The 15,273-nt window shown below is 41.5% G+C and overlaps 1 protein-coding gene across 1 annotated transcript in view; it reads right to left on the reverse strand.

Annotated features, from left to right (window-relative positions):
* rimbp2b (RIMS binding protein 2b) overlaps window positions 1–15,050 on the reverse strand; it is a 45,689-nt gene extending 30,639 nt beyond the window's left edge. Inside the window, exons 1-5 of the mRNA XM_061260252.1 lie at window positions 14,933–15,050; window positions 10,437–10,541; window positions 8,164–8,214; window positions 3,561–3,765; window positions 2,825–2,973 (exon numbers count right to left, since the gene is read on the reverse strand). Coding sequence (XP_061116236.1) covers window positions 2,825–2,973; window positions 3,561–3,765; window positions 8,164–8,214; window positions 10,437–10,538 — 507 coding nt within the window. The 5' untranslated portion in view covers window positions 10,539–10,541; window positions 14,933–15,050. The remainder of the gene's footprint in view (window positions 1–2,824; window positions 2,974–3,560; window positions 3,766–8,163; window positions 8,215–10,436; window positions 10,542–14,932) is intronic.
* Between the last annotated feature and the right edge of the window lie 223 nt (window positions 15,051–15,273).

Consider the following 15,273-nt stretch of genomic DNA (forward strand, 5'->3'; position numbering starts at 1 on the left):
CAGATCCATCCAGATTAAGGCGCTAAATTCCTATATTCTCACAAATGTCTTGGAACAGGTTAGATATTAGACACTCACATGGAACAATATTGGCCCACAGAGACATGCAAGGTATAAGGAAGTACATAGTATGTAGTATATAGTGTGTAAGTGTGCAAAGTGTTTTACCTATGGAACCATCATGTGCTCATACATATTTATCCACACATGACAAATGATGACGTTTCAGATTTTTTGGGGGAAAAAAAGCAAAAAAACTTGAATGTGTTATTATATCCTATGAGGCAAATAGAGGTGGAAAATGTTGTTGTCGGATGGCATGCTCTCTCTCTTTAGCATTCAGAGGGTGCTGGCCTGACGGTGTAGCTGCCCATCAGATAACATGCAAAGCAACACAAAGGAGCGATCGACCTCAAACTGAAGAAGGCAAAGGATACATCGGAAGGTTGCTGATGATTAATGATTTGTTTGTGTATTGTGTGCAAGACTACATGATATGCACTTGGAACTCAATAATAGCCCCCCCCCCCCCCCCCCCAACAAAAAAAAACTAAAAATGGGGAGGTAACCTGATAGCAGATAGACTGGGCTACCTCTGCAAATTGTTTGTATTGATTTGCATCAAAAGCTGGCGCAGGTTTCCAAAACAAATCCTCTCTCATCTATTTCTATCTCTCTCTCTCTCTCTCTCTTTCTCTCTCTCAAATTCAAATGAGCTTCATTGGCATGACGTACATATATATAGATATATATATATGCATGAGAAAAAAATAAAAACTCAATGAACAAAGAAAAGCATATGCACAGAATACAAACAAACATATGTGTGTGCAATAATGAATGTGTGACTCTCTCCCTCCAAATAATACATGCTACTCATGTTCATAGTACTGTGTGGGACGACAGAAAAGGCAGAGTGTATTTGAAGATATCCCATTACATGGCCAGTACAGGCTGTCCAAGAACACAGAGATGCTGTGTAATCGTATGATTCAGTTATTCTTTCTGCAAATACTATGCTTATTAGTCTCAGACGAACAGGAACCTGGGTCACCACAGAGATACACTCACAGAGGTCTGAATCATCCAAGGGACCCATTATGCAGAAGGGGCTAATGTGGATCCAACTATATTAATTATAGCCTGACAGCCGCAAAGTGCATACAAATTCCTAAATGAAAGACCCTGGAATCAGATAAACTGACTCAAATCCTCTGTACTTCAGGGAGAATACCCTCCTTTTTTCAATTTTCCTTGAACTGTTACATGATAACAACGGTGCAACATGGCCAGATTTCAGTTTCTAGTTTTTCCATTTGCAAGTTCTGCCCATTACAGAGCAGAGGTACAGTACACTGTGTACAGTGGGATGTAGAGCGTGATGTAACCGTTAACGTGCGTGTAGTGGGTTTTTTCTGCTCTTGCGGAAGATGATTTCTGTTCTGTTCACTGTCTGAAATGCATTGCCCTTTGAAAAGCCATTAGCACATGTCTGTTTGCCTCATGCCTTTATGTTTCGGTGACATGACTTCCCATTCACACTTTTATGGTGACATATGTGTCATTTGAATTAACATCACATCTGAAACAAACAGGATACTGCATTGCTGCGTTCTCTTTCCGACACTTGAGTTCAATACTGGCACTGTGGTAAATATAAATGTGTGGCTTTTTGGCCCAACAAAGTGCATTGTTACTGACCTACAGCCGAGGCTCTCTATCAGATTGGCGGACGATCTCAACGGTCGAATGTAAAAAACAACAGATTGCTTCATTCGCACCCCAGGAAGCGGGTTCTGTGGCACTCTGATCAGCCCCTGCTGCGTGTTCCCTCATTATTGCTTCTCACTAATGTCAAGACTTTGGCTTTCATAAGCTAACGCACAAACGCTGCCGATATATTGGCTGTTAACCCAACTGAAACCATTTTTGTCAAAGCGAAATAAACACGGAGAAAGCCTTTATGTAGACATAATACCCTCCAAACAATTTGTACTAATTTCTGCCCCATTAATCAATTTAATATCGACCTCCATGACTGATGGTGATAGAGAAGTTTGGTCGGTAAGAAATGTTCAACATTAAGGCTTTTCACAATAGACCTATACAGTTGTATAGATGACCTAGCAACCAGATGCATTTTTGACTCATTGATCACAACTGGCAGCCTGCCTGTCATTGGGAGGAGTAAATACAGCAAAGTTAAATCTCTTTCCATTGGTGAGACAAAACCAATCATTCCCACCACTCGGTACTCCCAGTCATTGTAAACGAACAAAAGCTAATGACATAGCCCAGACTTGAACCTGTAATGTCTTGACTAATGGGCCCAGCTTGACCTCATGGAAAATCCAGGATAATTATTTTTATAAAATGTCTATTTTTGTAGTTTTAAATATCTTTACAAAAATACAGAAAAAAAACAAAGAATGTGTCAATCTTAAGTATTTTAGTTTTAGATTTAGATTTAAAATCATATTTTTCGCTAAATAAGACAAAGTGATCAAAACAGTCCTAATTTACAGTCAGGTCCATAAATATTGGGACATCGAGGGACATGTCAATCAAGAGGAGAATTGTGTCGATGTCCCAATATTTATGGACCTGACTGTAACTTAGAACAAGCTAATAACAAGATTTAAGGCCAGTTTGTCCGAAACAGATTAAACTTAGTCCTAAATTAAACTGAGTTATCTATGGAGAATGGTCTAGGACTAGGCTCAATCTGTGTCTGTGAAACCGGCTTTTAAATTTCATTACAAACTAAAAGACTTGTTTAGACAGACTTTTCTACAGTGTAAATAAAACGACATAAAGAACACACCTCTGAGAGAAAGGCCCGTCTGGGGCTGCCAGTTGAACTCCTGGTGAGGAATGTTGGCTTGACCGATAGGAGCTCGGGTTTGTCTCCACTGATCTGGAGCGGTCGGATGAACTCTGATATTACCGACCTGGTCGCTGGACTCTCATTGCCTGAGGAAAGCAAGATGAAAAATACTACATTTCTCCACACAATGTCGGATCACATACCTGCTGTGACAAAAAAAAAAGACTGATAATCTTCCTGAGCATGAGGGATCTGAATGAGAAATTCATTGATTGATAACCACTGGATATCCAGCATAGTGGATACCCTGTTGGCAGACATTTTACAGCACCAAATCATTTCATTGCAAATTAATTTCCTTCAACATTTTCTGACTGCAGTCAGGAATGAGATGGCAGTAACAAGTTTGTTAGTGAAATTTTCAACCAGTTTTCCCCAATGTTATTGTTAATGATCTAAATTTTCCACTGAAAATGCATTCAGCAGCAAGAAAAGAGAATTATAGCTCCAGGCTGAATACTTAATGTTTCAGACATCTTTTTTGAGGGTACACAGCTCTTGCCTTCCTGGTTAAATAAAATTCCAGCGAAACAAACCCCCCTTACTAACACCACCCCCCCAACCCCCACTAATCTAAAACTCTGCTTATGCTTGAACACTGTTCTTGCGGACACGTTCTGAGATTTGGCACATCTCAGCACAGAGAGGACAGATGAGGGAGGGGGGTGCTCACCTTTCCCGAGGGGGGCAGCCAGTCCGTTGAGAAGCTGGGACAGGGTTTTGTTGGGGGACCCGGGCGACTCGCACACGGTTAACGGGTTGGTGCTGAGTATATCAAACTTCCCTGCCTGCAGGCGGAACTTCTCCAGCTCTTTGGACAGGAGATTGAACTGCTCACTCTGTATCCGACACTTCTCCTCCAGTTCTCTGACTTTGGCCTGGTGCGGACACGGGGGAACACAAGGCACAGACAGAGGACGGAAGGTTGCTGAAACCCATCCAAACCAGAGCCCAGGTGCACAACTGGCCTGATCATACCTCACCACTACAAAAAACAGTCTAAAGCACAAAACTCACTAGAATCATATAACAAGAAGTTCAACAACTGCTAATGCAATTAGCAGTACGATTCGTGAGAGATATTAAACAATCAATGAGGATCTTAACCTACTATATTCATATATCCATAGTTTGAAGAACACATGCAAGACTACAGGAGCAAAAGAGCTGCCTCACGCTAAGGGGAGGTATGCATACCAAAAACTGCACTGTGTTCAAAGCGCAGGGAATGCTCCTCAACTTCAGTGCAAAGACATAATAAAATAAAGGCAAGAACCATCATGAGTTAGGAGTGTTTGTACAAAAAAAAAGAAAAATGTGCTGTAATATTAATTAATAGCAGTATTTAATCATGCAGTCAGGTTTTGGTTTTATGAGGGGAACAAGCCTCCTTCATGCCGGCCTGCTTTTGGGGAGATAAGAGTGAGGCCCCGGCACACAAGCTGAGATCAAGCTCATTAGTTTCCATAGTGATTGATTTGGGGTCAGCTGCTCATGTCTCTGTGCTGTCGTGAGTGTTTTGGTTACAATGACAGGGAGCTGCTATTGCCTAGAAGGCTCTAAAAGACTACAAAGAAATGCAGTACGTTGTTGAAAACTGGATTGGTGTTTAATTGGAAAGTCATTGTTAAATATTTGTAAAATATTTGCTGAGGTTTCATTAGACTTTGTTCATATTGGGTTCACACATTCACCTATCTGATCCCCCCTGTCATGAAACTCCCTCCGACTACCAACTGAAAAGCAGCAGACAGCTGGGACTTTCTACACTGATGACAGACCTGTCTTTCCTCTTTGTGTTCAGCACCCCCGGGAGGTTAGGGCCAAGGTTAATATCAGTGAGCTGTCAGGTATTACAAAGTGAACAATGGGTGCCTTTTTCTTTTCATATTCCAGAACCTTTCCATAACCCTAGTATAAAGGACAGTGTCCTCTACCTTTAACTTTGTAGAAGAGAATCTATCATTATGAATGCTAAAGAAGTTTGGGCCATACAGAAACCTATCTATCTGCATTCATCTTAGACCGCTATATTTCAGCCAGTGAACACTTTTGAACTCACTTACTATTCATTGATATGTGCTACTACCACTACTAATACCTAGTCTTCTATAGGCAAGGACCATAGAGTTGGCTCTGCATATCAACATTTCCAATCTGTTCTTGGTGGCTCCTGCGTAATGATACACATGCAGTTCCAGCATGCAATGTGCCCATCATCTGAAATGCATTCACGAATATAATACAAAATGTCTGCTACAGTGCAGTATCAAGGCATCAACATTATTGTGTACATACTGTTTTTCTTTCCCAATTGTAACACTGTTTTCATAAACAATAGTTACATGTCAATAATTTACCTACATAAAAGATTACAGACTGTTCTACTTCGTCTGCAGTGGTCATTCCCTCAATCCAGGTCGGTGTTGCATTGAGGGAATTTGTTTAAGGGGAGGAAAGTTCTCATTTGTTTGAGCTTTGGGTGATTTCCATGCACTGCGAGAGCATGCCATTACACGAGAGGTGACCTTTCCAATCTTCGCGTATGATTCAATGGCTGGCTGCATTAGCACTGAAGCTAGAGAATTACCATCGAAGAGCACAGGATGACAAAGAGGGACCTCGTAAAACACATGCCCCGAACATGTACTGCAATCCGGCGAGAGAATAACCCTAAAGCGCTGAAGCAATCAAAGTCCCGGTGGTGATAAAACCAGGAAAATCAGGAACAAGTGAATAAGTCACTCTGCGGCGTTGTTAATCCATCCACACCTGCAGTTTTTACATGCCTTCGGAGAGTATGTTCATTTTATTTCGCAAGCGCAAGAAAGGTCCCTATTCCCTCAAAAACAAACCAATACAATTAAATGTTTTAATTAAGTGCATAAAATATTAATCACTAACATCAAAATTAAGGATCGGCTGGTAAAAGAAGCAATGTTGTCTAAAACAGTTATAGTCTACGGGAAGCTGGTAGATGTGGGTGCTTTTGTAAGACGTGACATAAACAAATATCCCTACGCTTGACCGCATGTTAATGGCTGATGATGTATATGTGACGTTATATAATATAACATATATGTATATATTTCCTCCTCCAGATGCTTTTAAATCAGACTGTTCTGAATACATTACACCCAGTATCCGATCAGATGGATGCGGTAAAGAGCACATTTTTCAAAAAATTTGAATTAAAAAAGATGGATATACTGGTCATATCCAAGGACAAGGACAAAGGCAAAGATGTTCTTAATGCATGAAATATGCTGTGGTTATAATCTTTGGTTCCCATTTCAGGTTTTGATCAGATAAGGTGCACTTTATGCCATGAGCAGCTATGGCGTAAAGTGGGGTGGTGTGCAATCAACATAGAAATAGGAACTAATGTAATTATCTACCACACTCCATGAAGTGATTTCAGATGCTGAGAAAAGCTTCACTGAATGTCATAATGCCTTCTTTTAGTATACATAGTTCTGTAAGTGTCATTGCTAATCTTGGCTGATGCTGGATCCAACAGACTAATCAGCTAATGGAGTGTACTATATATCAGCATGCATGATTCAATGCCAGTTGGGTGAAGTACGTGTTTCATGACAGTTTGCAAAGACGTCTGCGCGTACGCATTCAAGAACTGAAATTTGTCTGTGCTGTTGCCATCTGTACATGAAGGAGATGTATGGTGCCCAAAATACAGAAACACAGAAACAGGCTACCTGCTGTATGGCCAGAAGGCTCTTTTGTTCTACCATGGGTCATTTACTGACATATTTTTCAGTTCTTGAATCAAGGAATATCATTAAAAAACACACACACAAATTACCATATCCCCAAAATTAATGTGAACTTATGACAGTCACTGAACACTGAACTTTGCTGAAAAAAAAAAAACTGAATGAAATTAGCATACGAAATTCTAAAGTGCTATTTATTTCTAGAAGATGCATGAAGCATCCATCTCCAAGAAAGCTAAAATAAACTGGAGGATTCACCCAGTTTTTTTGTTGTTTTAAAGATAGAGAAATGAATAAATGTTAGGGAAAAACGGTTCTGAAATACCTGCATGCTGTCCAAGTGGTTCTGTATATGCAAAAAACACACCGATAACACAGCGAAAAGAGATGTGAGAAAAGAAATTAAAGCACCATTACAAATATGAACAATCATACTCTTCAAATCATCTTCAAAACAATAAAATAAATTAAAGGATTATTTATATCATGCAAAATAACTTAAACAATAAGAGAAATGGTATTATTATATTCATAAATATAAGCCTTAAATTAAACAGAAAATATTTACTAAACCAAACATAATTTAGGCAATGAGATTCATGAATGTCTATATAAGCATGACCACAGTCCACAAGGGAAAATAGCAGAGCTTGATATTTAGTACCTAATTTCTTATTCAAGGTTTTGTTTTATTCATAATTTTTTATATAATGACATTAATCATAGTCCAAATTTCTTCACCAGACCAAACTCTTCTTTTCCCCCAGATAAAAAAATCAATTTTCCCCTGCAGACACCAATTTAATATTTAAGATGTTCCTTTGACACCATGATTTAATGACCCAGATATCGTTCATGCTGCAAGGCAGACCTGCTGTACATTTGTTTTCCATAGTTACGGAAAGGTAGGACTTACACATTTACACATACACAACTGAAATTCTCAATAATAATGGAATGGAACCATACTGAAGGAGAATAAAGCTCCAGTTAGATGCATTGAAAGATTGTTTGAAAAATGAGAAAGAAAAGCCAAGCAATAACTGATTGCAACATACTGCGTTACTGTAAATTAGAAGAAAAAAAAATCCTTCACGTAAGTTTTGTGCCTTTCATTCAATCCACGAGAAGAACAGTATAGAAATAAATAGCCGTTTGTGTGTGCCAAATCATTCAAAAAAATGTATATTGAATTCAACCCATCCTATGGTACTGTGTGCTGTTCAGCACATGCATGGCCATGGCCTACATAGTGACTTGGGCATCTGCATTTCAAGCGGAATTTCAGCAGAAAAATGAAATCAAATAAAAGCATATAATGCTACTTGCCGCTTTTCTCTTGATCTGGTCAAAGGTCTTTATGCATCTAGTCAGCTGTTTGTGCTACTCCCTTTAGCAGAACAGGTATGAACATGAAGTGGCTTTGAAAGAGGCACATGCAGCCACCGCAATAGGGCCTTCAATGGCATGCAACCCAGGAACTGCCTGACACACATGCCCTTGCCACACACAACCAAACACCCCACAACCCATCTGACTCACCTCTAAAAGATGGACTGCACCCTCATGCTCCTTCTTAGCTTCAACTTGAGCCTTCGCAAGCACAGAGAGATGTTGTTATGGTTACATAAATGTCAGCATTTACATTCCATTAAATATGGACATGATAGAGATATTGAAAAACGTGTTTGTTTACTGGAATGGGCGGACATTGCCTTCATACATCAGATAATGGTGAGATCCCACAGCGGTTTCCTTTTCTCACAGGCTTTCACTGATAACCGAACGTCATTTTATTTTCATTTTGGACCACGGCCACGGCGCAAAAATGAAGTCATGTTATTAGACGTGGGGTGCAAAGGCGAGCCTCATTTCCTGTTCTACGTGTAAGCCGAGAAGAAACCAGAGCAAGGTTCAACGGAGAACGCAATTACCACCGTGGCACTGGCAGCCACAGTTATCTGTCCTTCACAATACGCATTTTCTTTCTCCCTGTCAGGGTAAGGAATACGCTGGGAGATGCTTCTGGAAGATGTGAAATGGATTCAAAATGTAACTTCAGCTTCAAGGAATGGAGGAGGGGGTCTCTGCGGGGGCTGAAGCCAGTCCTATATCTCAGAGGTGTGTGTCCTATATCTCAGAAGTGTGTGCTAGAACCACAAAGTCGGAACTGTTTTAATTTGAGTGGTCTCTGCTCCACTGGCTCCCATAAGCTCCCCTGCTGCAGGACAGACTGGTCCCTGTGGGCCTCCAGTAGGTGACGGTGGGACTGCATTGTGGCATGAATCATGGCCCTTGGTGACAGAAAGTGATAATAGTAAACAGCACTTGTGAGCGAGGATGGAGAGGAAGAGAAGGCAGTGTGCTTGTGAAAGCACGATGCGCTTGTTAGGAGAGATGGTTATTCTGGATGGGAGGGAAGTCTGTGTGAGACAGGTATCTTGATAAACAGACATCAGTTCATTTCCTCTCACTTGAGGGATTCTGAGAAACTAAGACAAATAACTAATATACTTAATAACAGAGAATATGTACTGTATCTACCATCTGAACGTCTGGCGCCAGATCACACCTAATTGTCACTGCCAATGACCTTTCGCCTAATGGCTGGATGAAGAGTTCTGAAGATGAGGAGATGATCATGGAATTGTGGGTCTGTTGGGGTATCAATACAATTTTTATTTTTTTTCTATTTTATTTAAACTTTATTTAACCAGGTGAAATTACAAGATCTCTTTTCTAAGGGAGCCCTGGCCAAGATAGCATCAATACAGCGTAGCAAACAACATAAAAGCAACATTAGTGAAACATACAGTAGACGCTCATAATTACATGTATATAGAAACAGAATCTAGTTAAGGAAGTAATTAGAGAATGATAGAGCCAAAACGCTAATACTAAATTACTTCAACTCAAAGTATTGACTTTCAGATAAGGTAGTCTGAACCATTTGTCTGGATGTCACTTTACCACAGAAAAGTGATACATTGAAATCTTATATTAAATTATATGAATTGACTGTATGTGCTACACAGAAATACAGTGCAAAATGTAAAATACGATACAGCATATCTCAGTTGATTCTATTTGACTCACAACATCTGCTAAGAAAGATCCCGTTCCACATCACTAAGATAACATCTGTTGTTCTAATTCCATGAATCCGTTGTGCAAGCAATTAATTCAAGGCAGAAAAAAAGCATTGCATTTGTCTCAAAAGCAAAAGGCAAGGCATAATGAAATCCTCTTATGCATCCCCTAATGGGAAAACAGAGACCCCACTCATTCATGGCAGAAGATGCAAGCAGCCCCTAAACAGACATGTAGGCAGAGGAGCTGATGGGTTCTCCATTAATTCTGCGACAGCACCAGTTCGCAAATCTCTGGGGAACTCTGTTTGCACTCTCCAGTAATTGCTCCATTTGTGTGTCATACCTATTTTTCAGAATATGCAGGCAAAACATCAATTCTTCTGGGCATTTCCGTGAGTACCAGGCATGCTGAGTCTGCTCACGTACAGTACACTCCCATTTCAACAGTGTGCCTATGAATCTTTTATGGTTTCAGACTGCAAACCAGGTTGACCTAGGAAAAGATGATATCTCTGGCATGTGTTCAGGGGCCTCAATTTCCCGAATAATCGCTCCAATTACGCAGTTTGGGGTCAGACAAACTATTGTGAACAAGACAGGTTGTAAATGAGTGAACCTCAGGCTACGGGTTGAGGCATGTACTTCCGGAACCAACACGGCTCTGTTAGGCTAACGGTAGCGTATTCCAACACAGTGGTTCCGGTATGGGTTGGCGGCCCTTACCTTCTGAAGAAGGTCAATCTCCTGTTGTTTTGCATTGAGAACAGCCAAGGCTTGCTCATGCTCCACCTCTAGCTGCTGCCTCCGCTCTGCAGCCTCTCGCATATGCTGCAGGAGGGGGAGGTTTGGGAAAGGAGGGACAGGGAGCAGCATGAGTTAGCAACCGACACACTCAAAACAGCATTTCACACCTCCAGTCCTCCGATCTCAGTCCCCCATTCAGACCACAGATCCAAACTCTCTGATGCAGTGGTTTCCTGGATTAGCAACTCTGCTGCTGTATCTATACTGTTTCCCGCTTCTGCATCTGCATTTATTAATATGATCTGTCTGAATTATGGGCCAAATACTAGTAGAAAGGCATACAAGGTGGTAAGAGGTCAAACGATGCTATTATGTCACAGAGTCAAACGAGTAAACTTTCCCCTGCACAGCAAGTGAGAATTTACAAGAATAAGCTGTGACTACATCATCATTGCCACAGACTGCCTTTTGAAGAGACCCTCTAAAAATAGCTTCACTGAACAGACAGAAAAAAATGCAAGCAGACATTGTTGAACACCTGCAGAATTGAATGGATCTCTGACTGGGGCACACAGAACAGGACTGGAGATGCTTTGCAGAGCTTGTTAAAACCTACAGCAGTTTGCAAAGTTTGCTATCCCTCTTTTTGACAAGAGAGGCTTTTCAAAGAGACATTTTTCAAAGCAGTACTATAACCACCATTTTAGTATGACAAACAGCAGGGTTTTTAGTTTCAAAACGGCAAACTCCACAACCTGCTTTGTTAGTGGTCTCCATGGTAACAAGCCATTCAAGCACAGGATTAAATGCAAGGCCTTTCCCATCCAAGCAGTGGAGTGCCCAACCTTGCAGTGCAAAATGCATTCATGTTGAAAAGGTCCAGCTTTTTCTAATGTTTTCCTCCCCAAAATGTCACCGAATGGCAAAAAATAAATAAACAAGCAGCGTGATTTCCAAAAAAAGATGGCAAAAATATAAATAAACTTCATGCTGTCATAGCACAATATTAATCAATGTCAATGGCAGTCCCAAGCTTTGTGTAAGGGAGGATGGGTGAACCATCAATGTCGTCATCACTAGCAACTCCAATCAAGTACCCCCTCCCCATTTTGGGCTCCAGCACCTCACCCCAACATGCACAACCACAGTTTCCCCTATATGGTGGCCCTGGCCAGGTGACCCTCGTGGCGTGCTTTAGGGAAACAGAAGTGGGCACAATGTGACGCAAAATGTGAAAAGAAAGGTGGGGCGGGGGGAAGGGGGGAGGGGAACTGTGCATGCAGATAATATGCACAGAAATGGTACCTTATGAAACTAACACAGGGAGGAGGGGAGGAGGGGTTTAGGAGGAGGTGGGGGGAGGGAGGGGGTAAACTGCTCCAGTCTTCCTAGTCAGTCACAGCAGCAGGCCTGACTTCCCACCCCAGGCACTGGAAGGCAACAGACACGGGAGCAGAGCAGGGTTAGTGGGACAAGATCAACCCACTTTGACCTTGCATGCGAGAAATGGACATTGTTGCGGGATTAACAGGATTAGCACACGCTCTGCACAGGGTTCAACCAGAGAAATGCTGAACTGTAGAATGTACCGGAATGCGGTTCAGGCTCCTGCTTCAGCCTAGAGCAGAGGTCCTCACTCCAGGTCCTGGAGAGACGCAGGGTCTGCTGCATTTTGTATTTGCCTTAATAGCAACCAATTCAGACCAAAGAAACCAGGTGAGGTGAGTTAACTGTGTAATCAACTGCTTTCACTGATCAATTAGGTGCTGAGTAACAAAGAGGGACCAGGTGTGAGCACCACTGGCCTAGAGGGACGCCCGACTGCTGCACCACCACGGCAGACACACACACACACTGTGACACATTGTGACACACTGCGCTTGGCTAGCTCTGGGTCAGCTGGGGATATTCCTTCGGCTCGAGTCATCGATTTGATTTCAATGCGCCGCTCCCGGCCGGTGGTGTGTCAGTCAATCGTTAAGCTCAATGAACATTAAAAACGTATGACTGAGAAATAAGATCAACTCTGAGGTTGCCTTCAATATGGACAAACTGCATTGGAGCGGGAGTGTGGGAAATGATTGCAGGAAGAGACCAGGTCCAGGAACAGAGAAAAGACAGTGGTGAGGAGGAGCGTGCCTTTGTCTTTGAAAGACCCCTGGATCGCTCCTGATGGGCCGTAATGAGGGGCTTCCAGCCCATCTGGGGGCAACACTGAAAGCCAGCTGCAAGGAAGCCATGACTCCATCCATCCAGTGCACTTCCCCCAATGACTCAGTCTTAATGGGGGGAAGGGTTGTATAGATATCGTTACTTGTATAGGTATTGTTGTTTTTATTGGCTGTTGTATTGTTGTATTCTAGCTGCCAACTGTGGTATGCTAGTTTGAAAGTTGAATGTACTCTTCAAGGGTTCTGAATTTCTGTATGTTTACACTAGGACTCGGAACTGTACTGTCCTCTCAGGTCCACTTTTGCACTGGTTCTTGTGTTTGATTTGCACTTTGTTGTACATCGCTCTGGATAAGAGCGTCTGCTAAATGCCACGTAATGTAATGTAATGGTTAAGATATTAACAGGTGTTTTTTTCTATGACATAAATTACACCCAAATATGAATTTCAAAGCCATTATGTGCTTTAATAAAGTAATTTTTTGGGTGCATTGAGCCACAAAAATAAAAGGTTTATTGGGTTGATAAAGGTTTGTTGTATCAAGTCGACTGCATCTAAAAAAAACAAGAAAACTCTTCAAATCTGAGAAAAAACTATCTGGATGGACAGGTAGTGAAAAACATACTTTGATAGAACTGTCCTGAATGATATTTAAAAATATTTCTGATGGACAAGGAATTCACAAGTACAGCATAATCTCTACTTCCAATTTCACAAAATGGAAATTAACAAAGTGCTGATCTATGCAACAATTAGTAAAAAAACCAAAAAAACAAACTGCAGTTGATATTACCTGTCGAACAAAAGAACCTACTGTTTGGTCGCTAGGGTCATTGATGAAAAGATGATGCATCCAATGCACCAGTGCAAGTTTTTACAACCACAGATCAGAATTATGAGTCCTTTGCCCTCCCCAACGTCAACAGTACCCCCCATGCTGAGAAGTAGCTATACAACCCAAAGACACACTGATTTTGTGGAAGCGAACTACACTGAAATATGGAAATCTTGTATCTATATATCTACCTCCCTTACTTGCACAACTTACACAGCAGGAAAATGTTGTACCATTCCCAACTTAAAAAAGAAAATCACACTTTTTTCTCTTGAGGGAAAGAAAATTTTTCCAGCAACTACAAGTAGCATTCATGACAGGGTAGTAATTAAATCTTCTAGGGTTATAAACTGGCCTTGAGAATCACACCAATTGTATAATCTCCCATTTGGAGAAAAACTGTGTTTCTAATAGGCTACTTACTGCCCATTCTTTGTAATGTCATTGGGTGTCTAGAGTGGGAATGTACATTATTTTTAATAGTTCAAAAAAAAAAGAACAACTCAATCACATTTTAAAGAACAATCAAACTATCAATTATCAAAAGACAGCAGTGGAGCAGCAGAGGAGTTTGAGCCAGGACTGAGTTTGAGAACCTCTGGAATAAAACACCAACCTGGAAAAATACAGCAGTGATGATGGAAAAGATAGACAGATAGACATGCACAACCACAGAGGATGTCCCCAGAATTCATCTGTACCTCTCAAGCCATGACACCTCAGTGCTACCCATAGGTGCACCAGAACAGATCATTTGCATAGCAATGGACCAGTCATGGGCAGGCAAGAAAAACACACAGAATTATAACAAATGATTTGGTTTCAGCAGTTGATTTCAAGGCCCCTTGGAGCAAACATTTGCTACTTGGGGAAAGGATGACTGTTGAGAAGGTAAACAAAGTAATTTAAATGGAAACAGAGAGAGGTTCCTTTCTCTCCTAACATACCCCTTTCCTATGGTAGCTTAAACCACATAAACCACACAGACAACGCAGCTCACAATCCCTCCCATGCTTGCTTATGTACAGTAGATGCCATGTTTTATAACCTAGAGAATAGTCAATGTTGTCAGTCATTTACTTTGGGTATTCCCCATATGTCAGGGTGAGAACTATGCTTTAACCTTCATTTATGAACCCTTACCTCTGTTCAGTTCTCATCTAGATTAATGCGTCACACATCACTTGGACATATTTAAATTCCTTCCAGGCTGGCTGCGAGACCTATAAGGGCTCCTGGGAAATGGAGAGAGGAACTAGGCCTCTCCTTCCTCAGAGAGCGAGCTAGCAGTCCTCTCTATCTGATATCTCCCACCAGAGCTTGGCAACTTGTCTGCCATCCCACAGAGCACCTGGTGCCTGTTCCTTAGCCTGGCCCCTGGTCTGAGTTGACCACCCCCCTTCCATTTACTGTGAACATTATGCATTGACCCCCATTGGTCCATATAAGGGAAGGGCAGGTTGCTCACCGTTAGCACCTGCTCTAGGTTCTCCAGTTTGCCTTGGAGATGGATCTTCTCCTGCAGGGCTGAATCTCTCTCCTGAGTCACAGCAACAAGGATTTCTCTGAGCTGATCATAGTCTGACTTCACCTGCAGAGAGAACAGAGGGGCAATGTTGGCTTTCTGGTGGCAAACAGCTATTGTGAGAGCATGGAGGAAGGGATAAGATTGTGAGGCTAGATCAAATCTGATGCACCACAGAGTGTGTTATTTGATCACAGCCAGATATGTGAAATATTTTCGCGCTCACTCTAGACACTATATCAAACCCACACTCATTACAATTCTGGGTCGGCGATGATCTTTAT

The sequence above is a fragment of the Conger conger genome, chromosome 11 (assembly GCF_963514075.1).
Source record: "Conger conger chromosome 11, fConCon1.1, whole genome shotgun sequence".
NCBI lineage: Eukaryota > Metazoa > Chordata > Actinopteri > Anguilliformes > Congridae > Conger > Conger conger.